This window comes from Syngnathus typhle, linkage group LG22 (assembly GCF_033458585.1).
Source record: "Syngnathus typhle isolate RoL2023-S1 ecotype Sweden linkage group LG22, RoL_Styp_1.0, whole genome shotgun sequence".
In the NCBI taxonomy this organism is placed as follows: domain Eukaryota; kingdom Metazoa; phylum Chordata; class Actinopteri; order Syngnathiformes; family Syngnathidae; genus Syngnathus; species Syngnathus typhle.
Window position 1 is genome coordinate 5309980 of NC_083759.1, and position 25225 is coordinate 5335204.

The 25225-nt window shown below is 44.4% G+C and overlaps 2 protein-coding genes across 3 annotated transcripts; one reads left to right on the forward strand and one right to left on the reverse strand.

The window, feature by feature from the left end:
• Positions 1-46: 46 nt before the first annotated feature.
• On the forward strand, positions 47-4698 carry mfsd4b (major facilitator superfamily domain containing 4B). The gene is made up of 4 exons (XM_061269476.1): positions 47-514; positions 1294-1462; positions 1535-1651; positions 1778-4698. Exons 1-4 carry the CDS (start codon positions 242-244, stop codon positions 3046-3048), a joined length of 1830 nt encoding a protein of 609 aa, XP_061125460.1. The 5' UTR covers positions 47-241; the 3' UTR covers positions 3049-4698.
• On the reverse strand, positions 4252-25154 carry rev3l (REV3 like, DNA directed polymerase zeta catalytic subunit). Of its 2 annotated transcripts, none has more exons than XM_061269470.1 (31): positions 24550-25154; positions 18541-18730; positions 18352-18426; positions 17767-17927; positions 17448-17571; positions 17265-17359; positions 17065-17169; positions 16846-16930; positions 16214-16347; positions 15984-16112; positions 15602-15833; positions 15381-15523; positions 11879-15278; positions 10942-11756; positions 10782-10867; positions 10570-10695; positions 10225-10417; positions 10044-10155; positions 9841-9956; positions 8953-9071; positions 8709-8827; positions 8473-8614; positions 8092-8336; positions 7850-7958; positions 7035-7241; positions 6829-6938; positions 6501-6753; positions 6148-6338; positions 5555-5801; positions 5185-5400; positions 4252-5116 (listed from the first exon to the last, which is right to left on the reverse strand). In XM_061269470.1, the coding sequence occupies exons 1-31, from the start codon at positions 24686-24688 to the stop codon at positions 4976-4978; spliced, it is 8559 nt and encodes a 2852-aa protein (XP_061125454.1). In that variant the 5' UTR covers positions 24689-25154; the 3' UTR covers positions 4252-4975. The 2 variants fall into 2 exon arrangements, with proteins under 2 accessions (XP_061125454.1, XP_061125453.1); XM_061269469.1 differs by having other exon boundaries at positions 10044-10158.
• Between the last annotated feature and the right edge of the window lie 71 nt (positions 25155-25225).

A 25225-nucleotide genomic window follows, 5' to 3' on the forward strand; every position in this document is an offset into this window, starting at 1 on the left:
GTTTGGGGCTCGTCTTAATATAGGCGATCTTTGCGTGGGATGCACCCCGACTCACTGACGCAAGGCGACGCAAAGCACTTTGCAGTCACCTCTGACCCGCCCCCGCTGTTGACACGATGACGGACGAACCGGGAGCCTTCCCCTCGTTAACGGAGAGAGGTTTACCTGTGGAGTGAAAAGCGCGGACGACCAGGGAGACTCGGTCAAATTCACCCTCGTCAAGTGACAACACGTCGCGCTGATGTCAGTTGTGTCTTCACCCACCGCCGCCGCCGCCGCGGTGAAAAAGAAGCACGTTCGCTTCGCTAGCATGGACGACGAACAGGAAGAGGACACCTTGTTTGATAAAAGGAAGAACGAGGAACGAGGCGGGCTGAAGAGTGCACTCAAGGCGACCAAGAGGAAAACGAAATCGGGATGCGGCGACGAGGTGAAAGTGGTCGGAGGGGGCGGATACACGTCGTGCGGCCGCTGGATGGTCAGCCTCACTCTCTGCGCATCTTTTCTCGGCCTGGTAAGAAGACATAGTCGTTGAAGACATGTCATAAATAAAATCGAATGAGATCATTTTTTTCTGTACATCAAAGTGTGACAAGGTAGCAGGGGCGTAGGGGGGCGAGGCATCCTGGGGGGCATCACTACCGAAGGGGGTCCATATGATGTCAATCACCTTGGAGAAAGAGGATTAATATTCTCACCTAAATGTCTCTTACTTCTTCTCCATGACTAAAAAAAATACGATAAAAACACAAATGTTTAGGATTATCATTGTCACTTAAATGTTTCCTGCTTCCCCATAATGACATTGCATTTTGAGCGGTAGTAGTTAGTTGCCTATCATTGCTAACTACTGCAACAATCTGAATTAAATATGTATTTCATGCTGTTTCTCTATAATGAGACATGTCAGTAAATGTCTAGCAAAAAAAAAAAGCCAAAAAAGTGAACCTGGACTATATAATTTATGCCATTAATGCATTTAGGGACAAGAAATGATCTTTTGAGAGTTTCCAAAATAGTCCAACACATGCTACAGGTCGCACATGAAAGGCAAGTGTGCTAACTCGATCCGTTGAGTCACCAGTTGAACCAGTTTTCCCAATTTTGGCAGCCTTGTGCTAGGAGCTCTGCAACCTTCATAGAAAGGCTTACTGGTAAAACTTGATCATATTGTTTGCAAAAGTAAAATAGTAGTCAAACACCGAAGAAGTGACGTAAGATAACCGAGTGAAAACAATTGCAAGGAAATAATCTCACTGAATCCCACATCAAATCAAGATCTTTGTGTTTCAGGGAATGGGGATCTCGGTCATCGGACCTACGTTTGAGGATTTGGCTTTCAACGTGAAGAAGAACATCAGCAATATCTCCTACATCTTTGTCGGCAGATCTGCAGGTTACATCGGTGGCTCACTTTTGGGAGGTGTCCTTTTTGACTGCATGAACCCCAATCTGCTGCTTGGTAAGCCCCGCCCACATGTCCGTCAGTTTTCCTCAACCAAATTTTGTTCTTCTGGATAACTTTGCCCTCCAGGTTTTTCGATGCTGATCACTTCGTGTGGAATGTGCGCTATCCCTTTCTGCAAACATGCTCTGCTTCTCACTGGCTTCATGTCCAGCGTTGGCATCTCTATGGGGATTCTGGATACAGGTAACAGGCAACAGCTAGGGATTCCAATTCACATCATCACCTTGTAGATTTCAATTCTGGCTGCCATTTTGAAAAACAAAAAGCACAAAAAAAAGGAAAGACTTTGTTTTTTTTCCTGTCTTACAGGTGGCAATGTTCTTATACTGAACACGTGGGGCGAGCAGGCTGGACCTCACATGCAGGCGCTCCACTTCAGTTTTGCCGTCGGCGCCTTTGTGTCGCCCATCATAGCCAAGCTGCTCTTCGGGCACAACGGCAACAGCAGCCACCTCACGGAAACCATCTTGAGCAACGCCACGTCCCCCATCGCAGCGTGGCCCATCGCCAACGACGATCACGCCATCCTCCAGTTCCTCCAGAGAGGAGGCGGGGACCTCAAATCCATGTGGGCTTACATCGTAATCGGCCTGTTCATCCTCTTCACCTCCTTCCCTTTCTTCTTCCTCTCCGTCCGCAGCGACACGTCCCGTGACAAAGGTCGAACGTCCTCCGCAAAGCCCCTTGTGGCCAGACATCACACGGCGCTGGTCGTCCTGCTCTTCTTCTTTTTCTTTGCCTACGTTGGTGCCGAGGTGGCCTACGGCTCCTTCATCTTCACTTTTGCTAAGGATTACGCTCAAATGAGTCAGTCCCAAGCGGCCGGGCTGAATTCTTTATTCTGGGCGACGTTTGCTGCCTGCCGGGGGCTGGCCATCTTCTTCGCTTCTTGCATGTACCCAGGCACCATGATACTCTTCAGCCTGGTTGGCTCGACGCTGTCCTCCCTCTTCCTCTGCCTCTTTAGCAAGGACAAAGCCATGCTGTGGATTTGCACCGGTTTATACGGAGCTTCCATGTCCTCGACATTCCCCAGTGGGATTTCTTGGTTGGAGCAGTACACCACCGTAACGGGCCGCTCAGCGGCGGGATTCGTGGTGGGCGCCGCCCTGGGCGAGATGGTGTTACCCGCCGTCGTCGGCTTCCTGCTCGGGAGGATTCACGGACAGCCCTTGCTGATGTATCTGTCGCTCATCACGGCTACCTTCACCGCCATTCTTTTCCCGGTTATGTACAAGCTGGCCACCGTATCCGCCGGTCCCATCAGGAAACGTCACAGGAGGGGCCGAGCGGACGCCGACGACAGCGAGTACCGACAGGCGCTGCTGGATTCAGGAGCCATTGACGAAGAGGAGGAGGAGAACGAGGCCGATCAGTGGAACGATGCGGACTTTGAAGTCATTGAAATGGACGACACGGCAAGTCTCAGCGGTTCACCCAATAAGGAGGGGTCTCCCTCAAATACTAACGTTGACGGTGGTGGGCCGACCGAACCTGCATCTGTCGACACCATCTCCCTCGTGGGAGACTCACCCAAACGCAAACTGATGCTCTTCCCTAACAGAGTCAAGAGAGACTGAAAACCCATCCTTTCCACATTCCTCAACACCTTGATTTGTCCGTAGCCCGTGTAACCTGATGACTGAGATGTTTACTTGCACAAGAAGTTAATTCACTGTCTGGCCAGAAATGTATATATTGTGTGCCTTTACCTCATTCACTGGCAGCCCAGTTCAAATTGATCTTGTACTTTTGTAGCCGTCAGTGGCAGCGAATGAGTTAATTATGTCTCCGTTTAAAAAAAACACAAATGATGTGCAGATGTCACGACGGGGTGCCAGTTCTTATGTTTAGAAGTTAAAGCGAGGATAGTTTCTATTCATCAATTCTCTATCAGTTAAGGGTCCAACAATCTTTTCACACTGCACTTATCAATGATGGTCACATTGGGCTGATGCAGCAACATTCGCCAATTAAAATTCTACAGCAATAAACCAACCAATGGGAAGAGCCTCCCTGTTACTTCCTGTCATCCTTACGCTAGGCTCTGCGGCAAATGCAAAAGAAACCCAAGTGCTGTGATAGTTTACAAAAGGGGTGTCAAACTCATTTTTTGGCGGGCCGCATTCTAATCATAGCTTCTTTCGGAGGGCCATTATGACTGTCAACCAAAATAAATGTATGAGGACCTCATATTATATACAGTCAAAGCTACAAAACAAACTGACAAATAACTCGTTTTCAAATCAGACGAGTTGTTTGAAACCCTAACCCAGAACTCCAGTCCTCAGGGGCCACGTTCCAATATGTTTTCCAAGTTACCCTCGTTAAACACACCTGCGTGAAAAGTTCAGTTCATTTTCATGGTCTGGAGGAGCCTAACTTTTCACACAGGTGCACTTAACGAGGGCATCTTGGAAAACATGTTGGAACGCGGCCCCTGAGAAGTGGAGTGCAACAGGGAGTACATCGTAAAAAGATGTTTTGACCTGCAAAATTGATTAGAATAAATCTAACAGCATTTGCACAATAAATGATCAAAATATGACTTTTTTGGCCAGGCAGTGTTGTTTGGAAGCTACATTGGCTGATGGAAAATCAGTGCCTTGCACAAGGACAGATTGATGTTCATAAAATCCGAGGTCACCAAGTAAGCTGTAAAGATTGCATCCGACTTGTTCCAAACTGTGCTGATAGCTGTAAAAATGTGATTGTTTTCTCCATATTTGATGAAATGTTTTTTTGTCTTTGTGTGCTGTGAGTGCAATTAAGTGTATCATCACTGTGATCCAACCTTTTATTTTAGAAAAACATTTGAATACAATGACTTTTTATTATATCAATTTCAACCCACAGCAATATCCATTAAAAATAAAAAAAAAGTAAAGAAAACATTTTTATTTTTACAAACAAGAGTCCGATCTTAACATGTTTGGATGACAGCACAGAAATGCACAGAGACAAATGATCAAAACACAGTATTGCACCAGTCCCAAGTTAAAAAAACAAACAATTTCACACTAGATGAGCATGAATACAATCAAAATGGCATCCCTCAATAGAATGTTTAAAAACAGCATTCAGGCTGGGGATGTAATTGGTTTTATGCTGATATAGTGACAATGTACTTATGAATCATACAAGGTTTATGTACATTAAACTGGAGTCCAAAGTCCAATTATTATTAAAACATTATGTGTGGCTGTCACAACCCACACCAGACACAGTGACTGGGTTGACTGTCATTTTAGTTGTTTTTTTAAGAAGCTGAAGATAGCTTTAATCAACAAATAATCATAAAGACATCCACATGCCCTATGAGGGAGGCTCAAATCAGACAATACTGTACTTGTATAACAAATACTGTTAGTAGTTAACAATGACACAATGACAACCCAACGAGGTTATCAGGTGAAGCACCATTGAAATGTTTCAAAATGAACACTGAGATGATAGCGGCGAATCGGCCATTTTAGCACCAAGTGAGCCGTGACGTCGGGTGGGCCATCACAAGTCGTCGAGCAGCTGTCGCAGGTACGGCGCCTTGGAGAGCTGCCTGCTCGCTCGACTCAGCTTGTAAAGGACGGGACAGTCCAACGACACGCACGGGACCTGGCGCTCGGCGCAGCCGCTGCAGTTCTTGCAGATCTACGTGACAAAACGCGATCGCGGTTAGAACTTTTGCCGCTCGTAAAAGCACGGGATTTTTAATTGACCTTGAGCAACTGCTCCTGTTCTCTCTCCTGCTGCCTTATGTCCTGATGGAGGGTGACGACCACGCGTTGCGGCGACGCGCGGCACCGCGCGCACACGCCCAGCTGGGTCAGCTCGTCGCACACGGGACAGTGCAGCGTGGTGAAGTACTGTGAAATGGTGCCCTTCCTGGCCACGTCCTCTCCGCCGAAACCATACGAGCACGAGGCCTTCTGGATCTGGTCAAAAAGAGAACCTTTCAATAAATCGACCTGCAGGGGGCGTGTGTACTCTGAAATTGCCACAAAGCAGCACTTTGTGCTCTTAACGCCATCCTTTGTGCTCTGTGACTCTGATGAACAGGAAACGGGAAGATCCGCTTTCTCCGCTTACCCTGGGAAGCTCCTGGTACCAGCTGAGCACGTCGACGCCAATCAGCTGGAACATGCGGCCAAGCGGAGGTAGGATCTGCTTGGTTATGTAATAGGTGGCGTTGAGGCGGAGGCCGGGGTCCTGCAGCACTTCCAAGGGCCGACGGACCAGCTGGATGAGCGGCAATCCGGGCATCCCGTAGACAATCACGTAAGGGACGCGCTCGCCCACGCGAGGCTCCAGGCGACGGTCGTATGCCATCATTCGCCTGGACCAATGACAGTCAACCTTTTCACATACCGACTACTGCATCGAACATACTTGATTATTAGTATGCATTGGTTTTGCACACAGAAAAACATCAGACAAGCCTGACATGATACACAAAAAAAAAAAGGATTGAGCACTGCAGTGTCAATCCAGTCTTAGAAACCTGACATGCTCAGCCATTAAAAGCATCGTTGCTAGGCAACAGGCTTGGCTACCGTGTGTGGCCAGACAATGAGCAGTAGGAGGATTCAGAGCAACAGCACGAGACAACAAGGTGTTTCTTGGTCTCATATAACAGAGCTTGAATCATTATGAATTGCTTCTTTCATTTCATTTCCACACACCTGGTGAGTTCCAATGCGGGTACGCAGGCACCAGGCCGATAGGAAGCGCTGCCTCGATATTCCTTTGCAAAGGTTAGGTCCTGCATGCTGGCCCGGCCGTCCAGAACCTTCACACACTGGCGCTGAACAAACTGCTTCACCTGGCTGATGTCCCGCGTCTCAAAAAGCAGCTTGATAGAACGTTCCAGAATCTGAACAGGACACAAAAAGGATTAAGAGTGCAACATTTGCGTCAAGTTCGAAATGAAATAATGCCGAACACAAAATATGAAAATGAAAAGCTGAGAATGAACAAACACTTTACGAGTTTGCTGGATGAGTGCATGACGTGTCGGGCTGGTTTTTCCCGTTACCTTGGAAACAGCCGGGCAGCCATCACGTCGCACCGTTTCAATTCCTTTGGCATCAAACACCGGCTCCTTCTGGTCAAGGCTCTCGTACATGTAGCCCACATAGCGCTTCTTTGTCTGGAGCACGCAGGGCAGGTAGACCTTCTCAAATTTGAGTTTGACTGGCTTTGGGTTGGTTGCAGTCACTGCCTCGGCAATCTCCTCGCCAATCTTAAAGGCCTGCTCTTTGGTGGCGCCTTTCAACAAAACGAACATGCTGCACAAAGGGAAGCATCTTGTTATTTTCGGTCTTTGTCAAAAAGGCTAGCTAACGTTACAGAAAAGAAAATACCTGTCAGTGTCTCCATACACAACACGTGCTCCCCACTTTTTTGTATCATTGACCATCTTGATGGCTCTCTCCAAAGTTTCTCGTGCTTTATGGACTATGCTGTCACCCACCTGAACAGATATGAATCTATTTTTATTATTTTTGTTACAAAAGCAGTTTAGCAAAATGGCCGCATCCTCATATTATGAACTCTTTAGAGGTTTCACCTCAACGCTGGGCATGCGTCCAGAATAGTTGGCGGCAGCGTAGCCAAAGGTGACGTTGGCGATGAGCTTGAGTCCGAGCTGACGGGCATGCAGCAGCTTCATTAGCGCTTTTTCCTGCTTGTAAGTTTTCATGGATTGCTTCACCATGATACGCGTGTTGAGAATTTCCTCCAGCATGCTGGGAAGGACACCTTTGCGCACCGACGACTGCAGACAACACAGATGAGAAGAGTGGAGATGTAACCTGATTTTGATTTTTTTTAATCCTTTATTTACCAAATATTTTTTTTATTAACATTATGGTACATCTGCAGGTGATGCAGTCAGTGAAAAAAAAAATTTTTGCCTTTTGCATCTTTCTAAGATTGAATCTGAAATGAATACCGTATTTTCCGCACTATAAAGGCGCACCTAAAAAACTCCAATTTTCTCAAAAGCCGACAGTGCGCCTTATAATCAGGTGCGCCTTATATATGGACCAATATTGAGCCACTACAGCAGGCGTGTCCAAAGTCTGGCCAGCGGGCCAAATGTATATGTCATTTATATGGACAAAGGTTTAAAATGGGCCATTCATTGAAGGTGCGCCTTATAATCCGGTGCGCCTTATATATGGACAAAGTTTTAAAATGGGCCATTCATTGAAGGTGCACCTTATAATCCGGTGCGCTTTATAGTGCGAAAAATACGGTAGTTGGTAAATTGCATTTGCCCCTGAATAATGACAGTGTCAAAAATTTAAAAAAATAAAATAAAAATTATAGATACACCCATAAGTCACTCTAAAATGGATACATATTGCTACTTTACTGTACCTTGACAAAGGCAATGCCATTGGGTGACACAGTGATATCATTTCGGAGCTGGTAGAGGAGTTCAGGGGAAACCCGCAAAGAGGTGCAGCCAAACTTAAACTCATCTGTCCTGAAATCGACATATGAACGAAAGAATACAGCTTCAAAACTTTCCCAAAATACAAATATTTCCTAATATTCAGATTTCTTAACTCCTCAGCTATTGAGGACATTATTCATGTGTGCGTCTGTCTGGTTCTTACGTTCCCAAGTCGTCCACGTGGCCCAGGCAAGTGGAGTAGCAGTAATTGTATGCGATGACGATGGAGGGATAGAGCGACTGGAAGTCCAGGACAATCACTGAGTTACTGTAAAAACGCGACTCTGGCTCCATGATTAGGGGGAGACACTGAGGCGCCCTCTGCTGAGCTCGCTGCTGCATGCTTGGTGTTACTGGGATATAGTTGAGCGGCTTGGCCAAACGCAACATCATGGACTCAACACGGTACTGCATGGAGAAGAAGAAAAAAAAAATTCAAAATGTGTTTATCCATCTCATTTTCCAGATGCAGCAGAAAATGTAAGATTGGCTAACTATAGACAATTCTGAAATTATAGAGATCATGCAACAATGTAACACAAACCTGTGACCCTCGAGTAAGAACGTGGAAGAACTGGATCCCAAACAGTCTGGCCAGCTCGCTGGTTCTGCCGATGATGTCGTGCTGCAGAAGTAGTTGCATAGTGCCATGCACTCGGCTCACATAATGGTCTACCATCTTCCACCTAGCACGCAATACACAACGGCGTTAATTGGGCCAAAATTATATATATTGTGGCATGTACAGTATAAAAGCTGTGTGCAATTTTGAAAACATACCTGTAGAGGTCAGTGTTGTGATCAAACCAGTCAGACAAAGTGCGAGGGCTGTATAAGGGGAAGCGCTGGTGGAGCACATGAAAGGCCACGTTCTCGTAAGTGTAGTTATTCAGCGTCACCTGGAAGTGGGAGGAGCCCCGGGCAAAAAAAAAAATGCATAAGATCAAACCCCGAATTAAAGTTTGAGATGAAAGCTGGGGAGAAAGAGGTTTGAGGGGGCGGGGGGTCATGTCAGGACACCCACCTCTGTTTTCATCACCCTCCATAAATTGAGGACAATTCGTCCAACGATGTTGATCTCAGTCATTGTGTCTGCTCCATACTCATCCCTTTCTGCAGCAAAGCGGTTGTCTCTCGAGTCACCTGAGGACACACACAGAGCCAGACAGGCCACCAATTACAGTCTGCTTTCCTTTCAGCTTTCCGGAGCTATGACACAAAACCACAGACTATGACTCATCTTTATATACGTCTTAAAACACAGTTGCAGAGAGATATGTGGCCTGGCTATGAAAAAAATACTAATACCGTATTGGCCCGAATATAAGACGGTGTTTTTTTGCATTGAAATAAGACTGAAAAAGTGGGGGTCGTCTTACATTCGGGGTCTAGACATTATACCCATTCGCAACGCTAGATGGCGCCAGGTATCTTTAAAGCGAATGCTGAACTTAACTACCCAGGCCAAAGTGAACCCGTGACAAAGAATAAAAATAGCGGTAGCACAAAGAAGAAAAATAAAAAATAGCGGTAAGAAAGAAAATAATAGAGATAACCAAAAATGGAAAAACCAGAAGCCATTCATTTACAAATGTGATATGTGATTACATATTTAAAGGTTCAGATATTAAGATGTGATACAGTTTTTGCATGACTTGAATGAGGCAAAATAACATCCTTTTCCTCTCGAATATATTGTTATAATAATTTGTTTCAGATGTACCGTCATCATTTTCTGTATAAAAATTAAATTTGGTGTTCAAAAATCTTTTTTCAAACTTGAGTCTTGAAAAAGAGGGGGTCGTCTTATAAACAGGGTCGTCTTATATTCGGGCCATGCGGTAATAATAATAACACAGATAAAGTCAGAATATTTTTTTCCCCCCAGAATTATATTGTAATTCTATTTTACCTGGCACACGTGAGAGCTGTTGACAGAGGTCTACACCAACGACCGCAGCTCGTTGGAGAAGGTAGCCCCATGAGTGCATCTGCACCTCATATCCAAACAGGATATCTGGGTCAAACCTACAAAAACACAGAAAAACAACTTTCCAGATAAAGACTTCAACACATAAATACAATATTCCATAATCACAATATTAGGTCCCAAACCTTCTCATGACGGCGACCAGTTCTTGAAACAGCATATTCTCATCTCTGGCGTACTTCACCTGCAGCCCAGAGACACCTGACCTGACCAGCAGGGGCGCTGGTTTTCTGTGGCCTGCTGAGTTGAATCAAACCGATTCATCACTAAACAACTTTTGACAAGAATCAAACAATGAATTTTTACCTTGGTCACAACTCTCGTGGTCTTTATGCACCACAATTGCACCTGTCAATTGGGAGCAGTCTACATTCGGCAAAGGAGCGTCAGAAGTCAGGCAGTAGAATAAGGCACATATGGGGTCAAACTCGGGGTCAGCTTCGAGGTCACGTCGAGTTCGTGCATGAAGCTCCATACCCATTAGGGTGAGGTGCTGGACCTGACACAAAATAATTTATTCTTTAGACCATATTTTATATGCAGTATGCATATACTGAGTTTATAATTTGTGGACTCGGATGAAATCCCGCAACGTCACCGGGATAGCCAATAAAAACTTTTATGTGTGGGTGGCAAGAAGGCATTTCTCACCTCATGCAGAGCTTTTGCATCCTTTAGGTTTTGCAGGCTGACTTTGAAGCCGTAAGAGTTGGCTATGCTAGGACCTTCGATCTGAGAATTGTCTCTCTTTGGAGTATTCAAAGCAGCAAAATGGTTCTGTGCGAGATGTTTGAACACAAGGAGAGGGTCAATTTTCTTTTTTATAGAAATTACAAGTTTTAAAAGTCCATGTTTGGTTTTACCTTTATCTGTGTGTTAAGTAAGACTCTTCTCAATGGCTCTGCTTGGCTTCCCCTCCTATGCTGTATCCTCGTAGCAACAGGGTCTTCTACAATGGGAATGCCAAAGAAGTACCAATGAGGGAAGAAAAAAGAGGAAATTATCCAGAAAATGGCATCTTACCTTTAGATATGGGGGTGCTGCACACAGGTTCCAGATGTTCACTGCTTTTCAGATGCTTCTTTAAAAACGGTGTGCTCTGAAGATCATGATTGCTCATTTCTTCTTTATTAGCGACACTGTGATTTCCACTCACTCTTTCCAAGGAGAATCCAGGTGAGAGGGCTTCAGGAGATATTTCACTCTGCCTTTTTTGGTTGAACTCATCAGTGGCTAAGCTGTTCCTGGGCTCCTGCCATGAAGGCAATTCAAAGGTGTCTGGAGAGCTGGCTTCATCGTCCTCTGCTCTTTCATCATCTTCTTCAAGATGGATACAACCTTCATCTGATATTGGACTCATTTCTCGAGAGTCGCTTGGATTCTTTGTGGGGGGCAATATTAGTGACAGGTTGCCCTTTCTTCTCCTTGGAGTACTGAGGCGAGGTTTCCCACACAAGTTGATGTTTGAAGTGGAGCAGCCGGGAGCAGCTGACTCCTTCTTCAGCAACTCTGCGTGTCTTATCCCCTTTTGTAAAGTCTCATACTGCTTCCTGGCTTCCAACCACAATTGCACACGTTCCCGACTCGGCGGCATTTTGCAGGGCACAAGGACGACTTGCTTCTCACCGGTCATGCCCGGGGGGTCAGTCACAGCCTGACCTTTACCTGGTTGTGCTCCCTGGGCAGGCTCAGACGGCATTGGGGCAGCGGTATAATGCGTCATGGCTGAAAAGGCAGTTTTCCAGAAATGCAGGCCCTCTAAAGACAATTCTCCACTGAATTCCTTCAACTCCTTGACTAGTCTGGTTTCCACCGCTAGCTTACGACCACCAACCTCCCTAAGGGGGAGAGACAAGCACAATTAGTTGAAGACAACCAATACTTAACATATTGACAGGCATGACGAAATTCAATTTGATAACAAATGAAAGACTTTGAAATTGTTTTGATATATTCTCACATTGGCTTGCCCGGAGCATCAGAGGGGTCGCTGCAAAAAGGCTCCTGGAAGGTGGCCTCTGATATCTCCAGGTCCAGCAGAGTGCTGAGGATCTCCTCCCTACTCGGAGGGCACATGAGGGGCTTCAGAATGTTTGCTCCTCCCCCTGGTCCACGGCTCTGGCTTGCCCTCACCTGAGACAGTGAGCTGACTGAGCAAGGAGAGCTACTCGGTGTGGTGGAAGTCAATACGTCAATGCCTTCCAGGAGATCGCCTGTTGGAGAGCTTTCATTGCTGGCAAAGCATGCGGAGCTTAAAGACAATGGTAGGGCAGGTTCACACGATGAAAATAGGAGATCTTTTCCTTCACAGTCAAAGTCTTGAAAGGGGCTGAGGGTGTTGGCATTGATTGAAGCTAAGTCACAATCTCGGTTCTGCAATTTGTCAGAGTCAATGAAAGTGAGGTGGTTGGATGGAGATGGCCCTTGCTCGGATCGGTCAAAGAGATCAGGACTGGCGGGTTTCACTTTGTGCCACTCGGAGTCTTGCTTCAGTTCCTCTCCATAACCCGACAGTCGTTGTAGTTTCTTGAAGGCCAACGCGTGAGCAGAGACAGCTTCTTGACTGGCGTCGCTCAAGAATTTAACTGGTAAGATTTGATCTGTCAGGACGAACTGAGTACCACTGTACGGGCTGGAGAATTGCGTCTGATCAATGGCGTTGATATCAAATGAATAGTTCGGTGGGAGCTCCGGGGATAAGCTGTCTTCCATTAAATTGCAACTGTCCATATCTGGGTCGGACGGGAAGAGCAAGCTGACATCTGACACGCTGGATTGGGTGTTTGATTTGCCTTTCCGCATCCTTCGCTTCGGATCTTTGGGGGTGGTGGATTTGGGAGCTCGGGGTTTTCTCGGAGCTGGTTTTCTGGGTTTGGCTCGTTCAGTCGCAGGATCAAGCGATGCTCCTGAGTGAGGTCCGGCGGTTGATTGGTTGATAGCGTCTGGTTGACTTTTTGTCTGACCACGCTGACTCTTTTGGTAAAGTTTCTTGAGGACAGCCAAGCTGCATGGGGGCTGAGAGCGATTCGGTTTTGCATTTTCCAGGGAAGGTGTCTGAGAGATTGAGGCTTTTGAAATCTGGAACTCCTCCATGGAAGGCTCTACCTTCACAATTTGCACATGTGGTACCGTGTTCTGACTGGCCTCCATGATAGAAACTTCATTGTTTTCTAACTTTGGTTCAACAGACTGGACTGTCGTACATGTCGTCTGGTTAGCAGAAGAATTATCTGGAAAAACGACGTGATTTTTAGGGTTCCCGGCCTTCTTCTTGTAGGATCGGCTAGGTTTCGGCTTGTTTTCGGATGGATTGATTGGTTCAACTGAACCCGCTGCTTTCCTCCTTTGTCTTGGTGGAGCTTTAACGTTTTGTGAAGCTTTTTTGGGATCTTCCCCTGAAGGCTCAATGGCAGAATTCTTGTCTTTCTTTTTAGCATCTGTAGATTTCGGAGTACATCTCTTTTTTGTTACTTTGCTGGAGGACTGTGGCATTTGTTGTGCAAAACTAAGACAGGGATCAATGAGCGTGTTTTTGAGTTGTTTTGAAGTTCGAAGAGGGTCTGTTGGAGACCAAGGTTGAGGTGGTTTTGAATCTGTAGGACTTTGAGCTCGATCAGAAAGATAGCCTAATTCAAACACACCATCAGTGTGACGTTTTTCACAGCTCTTAGTCCTTTTGACCCTTTCACCCGGTCCAACTTGAAGTTTAGAGACGCTATCGCCTGATTTTTGATTCGCCGGGTTGACTTTAGACTTTTGCTTGTATTGTTTTTTTGTCTTTGACTCGGGGACGGGAAACTCAACTGCAGTCGATTCCGGCAATTTGGGCCAGAAATTCTTTAAGGGGGCTAACTGATTGTATTGATCCAACTTGTCTTTTGTCAGTGTTACTCTCTTCTCCTCTGCATTGACTTTGCACATTTTCACCAACATGTTTTTCTCTCCTTTAAATCTGTTGATAATAATGTACTTGATGATAACCGGGGGTTCTTTCTTACGTCGCTTCTGGGATTTGATCTCCTGCCCACTACGGATACCGCAACCTTTGAGGCGTTCTTTTCCAGGCGCTACGTTTTTAGACCGTGTGCCACCTGAGTATTCGCCGTCACTGTCATAAAGCATTTTTCGTTTGGTCCTCAGAGTGTATTTACTACCAGGCAGGGATGAGGCTTTTGTACAAGTTACTTTAGTAGCTAAATCTTGCAGGAGGCTTAAAGTGTCTTCTGAGGTGTCTTTAGCTTCTTCTGAGAAACTAGGAGCAACGACGACCGAATTTTCTCCAATAATCGGCTCGTGTGAAATGGATTCTGGCTTCGCTGAATTGTCCTCACAAACTAGCATTTCCGTATCCCCGATCCCCGGACGATCAGGTGTGACCGAGGTACAACCGATGCTAACCTGGCTGTCGGAGGTGGAGCTGTCATCCATGTTTAATTTGTTGCTCGGTCCCGATAATCTTTTCTTATTTAGTTTTAGCCTGGACCTACGATTCTGGGCTTGTTCTACTTTGCTGCATGAATTGGGCATCTTTTTGTTGCAAGGTTTCTTCCGGTTTAGGCAGTTGGAGAGAATGACACTCGGGAAGAACTTGTAGTGTGCTTCCTGTTGCGCTACGATCGTCTTTTCCGTTTTGTTTTCCTGATAGTCCTCGTACCTAATTTTGAGCTCACCGACATCTCCCTCTTCGCTATCTTTACTCATCTCCCCCTCCTGAGGGTTAAAAAAGGTTTCGTTTTCAAGCGTTGGAGGTGCTGAGGAAATGTTTCTCAGGAGGGGGCTATGTCGATCCAACTGGCTTAGGTCAAGGTCCGTCTTGGTTGAGCAGTTTCTCAGCTCCGAATAGCAGAGGGAAAACGCCCTGTGGTTCTGAAGTATGGACAGACGGTTTGTTTCGACGTTTTTGATGCCCTTTCTTCTTTTGGTGACCTTATTAGTGTTGGATTGAAAACTTTCAAGATCATCTCTATCCAAGGCTAAAGATGCTTTCTTGTCATAGTTGTACAAAGGGTGAATGTCCTCTTTTTCCACGCAGGTGGCCGATACGTCCGGTTGGCTGATTGTTTTACAGGGAATGGGATGTTTGACGGGTGGGATGTAGGGAATTTTTTTATTCACTTTTAAGCCTGTTGAACATTCACTAATGCTCTCCTGACTGCTCTTTGACTGAAAGTGTGGTTGCTCCTTGTCCAAAACATGAACTGGGCTGTGCTCGGAGTGTTTGCACTCCAGAAAGATCTTGGCTGAGGATGGGGGTTCAAGGTGGATACTCTCGCCTGGGATACGAGTGCCTGTCATTATAATCTTCTCGGTGACTACAAGGGATGACTGGGTTCTGGAGCCGCTGTCCGTTAAGGACGAATCTAGGAACAAACACAAAAAAAATAAAAATCACTCATGCTGGAACCTATCGCAGCTAATTAATACAATTATATTTTATACAGTAGACCCCGAAACAAACATACCGCTGCTCTCATCTGCTGCCCCATCAAACTGGGGGATGGACAAATGAGCAAATAAAGAATTATTAGCGCTCCACTCCATGTCGTCATCGGACGATTCCTGATCCTCATCGCTGAAGTTGTCCTGTGCCTCCTTGACGGCAGACCTGCACATACCAGGACTACCGATTAATCGGCACTGACGTGGACAAACATTTACAGACGGCGTCAATGCAAAAACAGACCTTTGTAAAGATGACCTTTCAAGGGGCTCGCTGTCCCAGCGTTGTGACATTGTCACACTGAGCTGCGCCTCTTCCTTGTCTAACTCTGGTCTTGCCTCCTCGTCGTCACTGTTGTAGTGACAGTTTTTGGTGCTCGGAAGGGACTGGGACTGGGAAGTGTGCAGACCGGGAGTCCTGCAGTCATCCGCTAAACCTGCCAGCAAATCAATCACGGCACGGTCTTGGCTGCTGTCTGCACAGAAAACAGGAATGTTACATTAATTATGATCAAGCAACTCCTTTCGCATTTGAAATATGTGGAAACCTTTCATAATAAAATATTAAATCAAGTAAATATCACTTTGGGGGCGGGGGGGGGGGGATCTGTGTCTTCTTCACGTACCTAATAAAGGTGAGTGGCTGGATGTCTGAGAGGCCTGTAGGAAGCTCGGACTGTTCTCTAGTAGACATAAAATGGCCTCCTCATCAACAACAGCCTCCTCTGGGATTTTGCCGCTGCTTCTGACAGATTCTAGGAAAGCAGATAAAAATCACAGTGAGCATCTCAGAACAGGAGAAGCTTGTGCTTGTCAATTTTATAAAAAAAAAAAAAAAAAAATCATTCATCTTGACCTCGCTCAGAGTCCCTGTGCGCCTCCACAGCTGAAGCAGGTGTACACTGCACTTCCTCTGGTGTCAAACGGAATGAGGAATGCACGGTGAGATCACTGAAAGCCTCGCCATCACTAACAGGGGAAGCCGGTGTCCTAAATAGAAAGGTATAATGAAAAAAAGAAATGTCAACAAAGTGGAGCTGGGTTTAAAAAGCTGACTAAAAATCGACACCGCGGCAGCTAAATCTGAATAAAATTGCAGCGTGTATAAAAAAATCATGCATTGGCAAAAGTACAATACAAGTCTACTATACACTGGCGAGAGGAAAGGGCTCCCGAGAATTAGTCCGTTGTGCCGCTGTCACATAATTAGTCTGGTTAATGACTTTTAGAACTGTCAAGGGAGGTAATCTGTCAAGTGTTGAGATGATTGCAGTGATTAACATTTTCTGCTATCAAGGCCCACAAGGTTTTGGAGTTCAAGTATGGACCACATACATAGCTGCGTGAATGCTAAAAATCACGGCTGTTTATTGCTCTATTCTTTTTCTTCTTATTTAGTGTCACAATTATCAATTCCTAACGATAGTTTTCCGATAAAAATGTCACTGGGACTGTTGAGGTTTCGAGCCGAAGAAGACGGCAACTTACACATCAAACTCATTGTCCTTCAGAATCTCCTTTAACCTTCTCATGAAGATTTGCTCACTCTCGGTTGAAGTGACAAATGCACGTTCTGGAAAACATAGGGAAAAAACATTTCAACTTTCCAGAGCTGACATTCTTAATAACAAACAAAAATCCACATTTGTCAATTGCTAACAAAATAAGTTTTATTTTGTAACACCGAGTTTGTTTTCATTTGCTGACCTTGCGACTCCGGAGTTTCAATCTGTGAATCCTTGTTCTTTTCTCTCCTTCGCTGCTTCTCATCCTCCCAGATTGCTCGTAGGCCGGGGTTCCTTCCGACTTGATCTGAACAAATGACAACAATGTAAGAAACACTTGATCCCTATCCTTTCGGCCATTTTAGTGACAAAGAGCACTTGGATTTTCCTCAGCATCCTTACTGTCAATCTCGAGACGGTTGAGGACATCTACGGCAACAGCGTCAACTTCAAGCTCACAGGTGCTCTGCTTCTCCACCTCATCCAGGACTAAGGAGCTGCAGAGAAACAGAATGTAAAATCCTGAAATCAATTTTGATGGGTCTCAAAACACATGGCGGTTCCAAAACAGATTCCAAATCTCACCAGGGAATGGCATTCTCCTCCCAGCGGACAAAGGTGCCCCCAAGGGTGCTGTCGTTGAGTTTGGATGTACACGGGCTGGATTTAGTGATGGGGGTCTGCTGGTCTGGGTTTGGCAGCATATCCTCTGAAAGTTTGTTAGGAGTTAATCAGAGTGCTGACTCCCATTTAACAAGTTTGGATGTGATGTTAAATTCCGTGTGTTTAATTTTGAGCACAGCCAAAATTCCTGACTCTAGAAAATGATTTGAGACAATGAGATGAGTAGGTTTGAAGAAGAAAAAAATGGCCGCACACACAGATCTTCACCCTTGTTTCGTACCTTTGTTTTGGCGCCCGCGGAACTTAACTGCTGCAAGATTGAGCAGGTTCATGCCATACAGGTTGTAGTCGATGAAAAGCTGCAGCAGGTATGGGATGTGGCCTTCGTGGGGCTGGTAAATCTTGTTCATCACTGCTCCGCTCTGCAACAACTCACAGACCCTGCCGGAAATTCAAAGCACAAACGAATCAATCAATCAATCAATCAATCAATCAATCAATCAATCAATAAACCCAAACAAAAAAAAAGCATAAATAAATGAATGAATAAATACATGAATAAATAAATAAAATGAATTTACTGTTAAATTGAAAAAAATAGATACATTAAGAAAGAAAGAAATTAAATCTGCAAATGTGTGAATCTGGAGGTGCTGCACTGTGATTTTTTGTTTTTAATACTGCAATAATGCATATTAACCCTTCACAAATGATTGGCTTGAATATTTGAGCTCATATATCGAAGCGCAGATTCCAAATCGTCACCATTTGCACTCAGCAATTGATGAGCTGCTACTTGGTAATTGATGCAATACTTATAATGCTTATAAATGTTATTCACTTTCCACATGGCCTGCAATCTTACCTTTTGACCATCTGAGGATTGTACAAATATATCTTCATAAAGTGCTTCTCCTTGGAGTGGTATCCATAGAAAGGCCTGGAAGGCAGCATATTCCAAATATATTATTCCTCTTTAAGGATCTGCAGCATTTATAGATTCTAGTTGACCGTATTATTAGGGACAGGTGAACGGAAGCACTTGGGTACTTACATGCCAGAAACCATCACCACCTTGAAGATATGCTGGACTTCGGAAGCAGGGTTTCCCATGGCAACGTTGAGCGCTCTGTCAATGCTGAAGGCCACCAGACGCAGGTATCGTTCCGGTTGCTGTCCATGACCATCGTATGGGATATAGATGTATGGGAACACTCCATGAAGGTGGAGACATGTCTTCTGACCTGCAACGTGATGAAATGATCAACATTGGGTGATTAGTATCAAGCAGTAGGTTAAACGTCAGTCAGTTGATTAATTCAAAAATCCTCTATCATAAATGGTCCCCAAAATTAGGTGTCTCCTGGAGTTGATCATTGAAACTGACATCAGGATTTTCCCTGACTTCAAAATTGTGTCCAGCTAATAAAAATTGAAGACAAAAATAAAAAATGTGAAGACAATTTGTAATTTTAGTAATGACACAAAGGTGATGCAAAATCTGTCTTTGCAGGGCCACTTAAAATGATGTGGCGGGCCGTAGCTGACCCCCGAGCCTTGGGTTTGAGATCTATGTTTTAATCAAAGCGCATGTAGAAAGAAATATGATTAAGTCACATTTCTACCATGTCTCCAATAAAGGATTGAGGAAGAAGGGATGTCAGTTGGTAGTGAGAGAGAACTGAGCTATGGGATTTGGAACATGACCCCCTTACAGAAATTTCTGAGGAGTCATCTGGGGTGAGCTGTGTTGCAGTCAGCCTGCAGTGTTCTTCTGTGGCTAGATTTAAACAGCAGGTCCAAGTGCCCAACTCCAAATTAATACCTACTACATCTGACTAATTTGATCGCACGTACATATTAAGTAATTTACCCGCATTCCACAGAAAAATTGCATGCCAAGAACGCCACAAGCGTTAACACCAGGCAACAACAGTAGAAACAGCACACGGTAAACCAAGAAAATGCAAAATAGTACCGTATTTTCCGGACTATAAGGCGCACCTAAAAACCTAAAATTCTCTCAAAAGCCGGCAGTGCGCCTTATAGTCCGGTGCACCTTATATATGGACCAAATTCCTAAATTTAAACTGGCCCGAAGCATTGTGTCATGAAATCAATCATAGGTGGCCTGCTGAAGACTATGAATCATGAATCAAAAAGAGTATGGATCATTATTTTGTGATTATAAAGTCATTTGTGAATGAACTGAAGTTGAAATAAAAAAAGATAAACTGGAAAATGATTTGATTTGGATTAAAAATCTGACATGATGCATTAATGGTACGCCTATCAGTGTGCCTTATATAAGGACCCTTAAAACGGGCCCTTCATTGGTGTGCCTTATAGTCCGGAAAATACGGTACTCGTTTTATTCTATACAGTATGAAAGAAAGCTTGTCTATGAAAATACATCAGAAGACATTTCAATTCACACGCTCCTAAAAGGATTCAATCGTGCCCTGCACTAATTAAATAACTCCTGGAGAAGCCAGATGGGATGGGAACATCCCATTGGTCTTTGAGTGAGCCCACAAGAGCTTTATTTTACAAATTACATTTGCCTGTACTGAGTGTGTGTGTGTTTTCTTTGTGTCTGGCTGCTTGGACCAGCGACAGATGAATCGCCACTCTAACCACTAGGACAGTTTTTCCTTTCTGGGATACATTTAGCTCAGTTGTTATGAGTTGCTAAGCACACAAAGATTGGTTGATAAGCAGGGTAGACATGACAGCATAAGTTAAAGCAGAGGTGTCAAACTCAAGGCCTGGCGGGCTAAATCCGGCCCGCCGTGTCATTCTATATATCAAAATCACGTCGACTCTTGCTAAAATCTATACTATAATTTTTTATTTGCATGTGTAAAGTATAATAATGTGGAGATTTTGTATGATTTTTTTTTTAAAATCCTTTTTACAGTCATTTGAACAGTAACTGAAGAAAATATTTAATATAAAATACTGCCCTGGAAGGCATAACGAGGAAGTGGCCCGCGATAAAAAATGAGTTTGACACCCCTGGCCTAACCTATAAAATTCTATACAGGAACTCAGCTTGTTTTACGTCAAATTCAATATTTTGTTAGCATGTTAAACCTTTTGACAAGCGTGATTATTCCACATTTTAGAACGGCACAGCAAACCGTGACCAATGGAAACCTGGTGAAATATCAAGCAATACCCACAGAGCACAAACCTCAATTCCCAAAATTACAGAGACAATCACAAGAAGGAAAGTGTGAGTGTACAGAGCAGCTACAAACGTCCCGTCCAATTTTCTTGAAGACATGCAGATGGTGGGGAATTTCGAGCTGTACCGCATCAAATTCTGAACCAGAACAATTAGATGTACGGTACAGTGTTTTTCCAAAATATATATATTTTTAATTTAAGTTTAAATCAGATAGGGCAGAAAAGTGATGGCATGTATCCCTGCATGGAAAGCAACTGTAGACTAAATGATTCTCATTCTTTACTTGGAAAGGTGCACCGATGTTAAACTCAAGGCGCGAGGGCCAGAAACGGCCCGCCGCATCATTTGATTTGGCCCACAAAGACAAATTGTGCATCGACTTCATGTGACAATACCAAAATTACAAATTGTCTTCACTTTGGGAAAAATGAGGAACGCAAATTTACTCAAGTTGTACATACAGCAGAAATGAGAGTTTTTTTCAGTGTTGTTGAAAAGACGGCTACGTACGGGCTAAAAAGACTTTTGGCCCACGCTATTTTAAGCCTACTAGAATGGACATAATTTAAAATCAATAAAAAAATTATGCCATGCAAGCGCTCAGCTGGAAGGCCGAAAGGAACAAAAGAATTGTGTCCGGTTCATTTGCACCCCTACTTCGACTTGCCCTGGCTAATGACTTGCCATCTGAATATTAAGGCATGCGAGTGGGTGGGCCTTAAAAAGCACTTAATGTTGAGGATTAGAAAGCCCTGTTGAGTTGAATGCAGCAGTGATGGTGGTGGGGGGGGGGGTTGGGGGATGCAAACTGCAAAGGAGGATGAGAGGGTGACAATAAAGGGCAAAATATTCCCCAGTTGTAAACATTTTGCTTTAAGGCAGCAGGATAGACCATTCCGGGGACACTGCGTCATTAACGCAGGAGAAAACAATCAAAAAGTAAGGAGGGACTTTCAAGCAGAAAGCTGAACTGAATGCAAAAACAGAAACACACAAGAGCTGCGCTATTTTTAGTAACAAGAATCCCCCTTCCCTCCCATCTTGTAATGAGCCTAGCCTCACACTGACTGTATGCTGCAATGGAATTAAAATTTGATCAAAACAGATCTGCACTGCAGTCTCGGACCAAAAGTGGACACCAGTTTGGCTGTGCGGTGTTGTTTATTTTAAACGAAAACACATGGCCATATTTGGAGACAATGAGGATGTGCTGGAAGACAAGTCTATGAATGGGTCTTATCTATTTATAATGGAAAAATATTGACACCGGACACATTATCTATCATCCCTGGAAAACACACAGCTTTTTTTTTTTTAAATCCTTCATTCTATTTATGTTCCAGTTCTTGATCTGACTTGAAACCAGCAATATGTTAGGGTAATTCTAAACCAGGTTTAAAATTCTATCTCCTCAAAACCATGCGCTATCAACAAGTAATTTCATACAAGTGGAGTATTTAGAGAATGTTAATGAACCAGAAGAACTAACTGGGGGGACAATGTCCAGCCTAATGAGCAAGGGAGTCCTTTTGAAACTTCCTATTATCCTATTACTGGATCCATGAGGAATTCCTTTAGATGGTATTAAAAGGTTCCCCTGGGGAGACCTAAACCTGGGGTGAAAGGGGCCCAGCACTTCATTCCCCCCTCTGCTGGTCATTCATTACCTCGCTTGCTCTTGTCTTGCACGCTTGAGTAACCAAAACAAGGTGCCTCCTCCTGATATAAAAACTTAGGAGAGTTTGTCTATCTCAACCAAACAAGACAAAAAGCGATCCGAAAAGTCAAATACGTCAGCTTGTGAGGAGAGGCCGATATTTACTATTTGAGATTCATTTTAGATACAAGTGTGTGTGTACACAGCATGCTCAGACTGGCCACACACTTGATGCTAGAAAAAAAAAAAAAAAAAGAGAGAGAAGGGGGGGAACAAAAACCACAGGAAGCAGGCATTGAATTACACAAAGCTGATTGACTGGTGAAGGGAGTGTTCACAGCTTAGGTCGTGGAAGGACATGGAGTATGAGGTCTGGGATTGCAGCCAAAGCCACGTGCTGCAGAGCAGATGCAGCAGAGAGAGAGCACACATGACATAAATGTTAACATAAAAATAAGAGCTTATGTGTTGGGAAAAAAAAAAAAAAAAGGAAACGGAGAAATGCTGCAGAGGAACAAAGTCGTTGCATTCCAGACTATTTTAATAAAAAAACAACAATAATAATAAGAAATACTAAAAAATAAATAAATATGAATAATAATAAAATACATAAATAAAATAAGATAAATCAAATAAATAATAATAAAATAAGAAAAACACTTGACATGGGGATCACGCGCTATACAACAGATGTGTTACTACAACTGATTCAAAACAGCAAAAGCAACTGTGACATGTTTAAACGTGTGTGTGGTTGGACTGTATAGGTTTAATCAGTGAAAGCCTTTAATCATCTCATGAGTCTGGCGCCCATCTTTTAAACGCGTCACATTATGGAATACAAGTTAGGCTGATTCAGAGTGGTACGCAGACCAAGCAATAAAGCTGCGCCTGATTTTCTTGATCTAGAAAATCTACAGTAAAAAAAAAAAAAAATGTCAGTGTGCAAACAGAATCATTTCAGGCTCTAGACGCAGCGGCTCCGAATCATTTGTGTGCTTCCACCTCAGGTTGTTGCCATGGTGACAATAAGCTGAAATGTAGCGGCAGGGTATTTCGTGTGTTGAAAAGAAAAGGGCGGAATTGCAAAGTGGGTTAAGGCAGTGTTACAGATGTGATACAGCTGGAGTTGAGTAACATTAGAAAACGTTAAATGTATTGGTATTAAATGTCTCACATGAGTACAGAGTACTTTGATTTGAGACCACATAAGTAACTTTGTGTACTGCAGAGCATGTGTGTGTGTGTGTGTGAAAGTCTAGTTAAAGAGAACAGCATGTACTGTAAATGCAAGTCAGTGAATCCAATCAGTTACTCCAACCTTTATTCAGTATGCACGTTACAATACTCCTTACGGGCTGTTTTGAAAGTTTTGCACAAGGGTATTGTACTTATGATGCAAAATATTTTGGATTTTATGCAAAATTGGTGATCGTTTAAAAATAATTTGGGCCTTTTTTTTAAGGGATGTCAGGTTTCTCCACATGTTCTCCTTGTATTCAGTTCATGTGGTTTTTCTGGAATTTGATCCCCCCCCCCCCATGTCTGTCAATTATACGCACATTTGCGATATTCATGGGAGTAATGATAAGCATTTTTGCCTATTTGTCAATTTGTTATGGACCAAACTGAATTATAAATCATTTGTTTCCTGCAGCAGATTCGAATTCCCCCCCCCCCTCCAATAAATCGATTAATCGATGTACGTGCATACAGACATTTGTGTGCGCGTATTTACTTATTTCAAGCAATGTTTCCTCTGGTCTCCGCTGTGTGTTTTAGCTAGCATACAACGAAAAGGTCAAAGATGAAAGCATTGTCAGGTCTTAAATTAAAAGAATACCGTCGAGCCCTGGGAGCTAAGGTGCTCGCCAACGCCACGCCACGCCATGATGGGGCTGTGGGAGCCTCCATAAAACCGTCTGGTGTAAAGGGGGAAGGGAGGAGGGTCTCTCCGCTGCAGGCGTGGGTTAGCCATGGTGCTCCACGCTTTACAATAATGTGTCACCACACACTTAAATGACCTCCACTGGCATGTCATGGTGTAATCTCGTAGCTGCACAGTCTCCCGTTGGTTTTGTTGTTTTCGGTCCCGTGAGAAAGCGCGTGTGCAACAGACCGCCCGCGCAAGCTCCACGTCTCGTGCCGCGTGGTGTAAAGAGAACGCGGTACTGTGGTTTCTCTAACAATAGGGTGACAAATAATTGACTAACCTGCGGGCGTTGCTCCAAATATCCGCACCACTGGCACCTTCTTCACGTCGCTTTCCCTGAACTCGGAATAACACACGTCCAGGTTTCTTATTGGACTTGCCAGGTAGTAGTCTGCGGTGACGATGCGCACGGCAAACATGACTGCTGTAGCCGCTTCACACCAAGCAAAATAGATGAAAAAACAGTTCCTAGGAGTCCATTTGGGAAGAAATACTCGACTACCAGTTGAGAAAAGCCGGCCCGGGTGCTGTCACTCCGAAACGGCGAAGCGCAGGGGACGCCCGGTTGGGAAAGAAAAGGAACAAAAGGTTCCGCGTCACCGACGCGTTCTAATAATGCCCAATTCTACTGCAGCAGTGGAGCTACAGCAAACAACGACTCTCCTTCGCTGTCGGCTCCATGTTGCTCGGCGACTGTCCCGTGATTTTTAACAGTGCATGGTGTTTTTGTTTTCAGCCAGGAAGACGTACCCCTGGCCTTCCGGTATGCGGCGTCTTTGCCCAAACCACGAGTTGGGACTAGCCAAAGCCGACAGCCCCCTCCATTGGCGCTCCCTCCAGGCCCGCACTTCCTTATGAGGCGACTACGGAGAAGTGTCCGACTGGGGCAAGTTAGATTGCAGCATCAGGTTCCGGCAAAGGATTTCAAAATAAAATATAGGTGCGCTATTTGATGC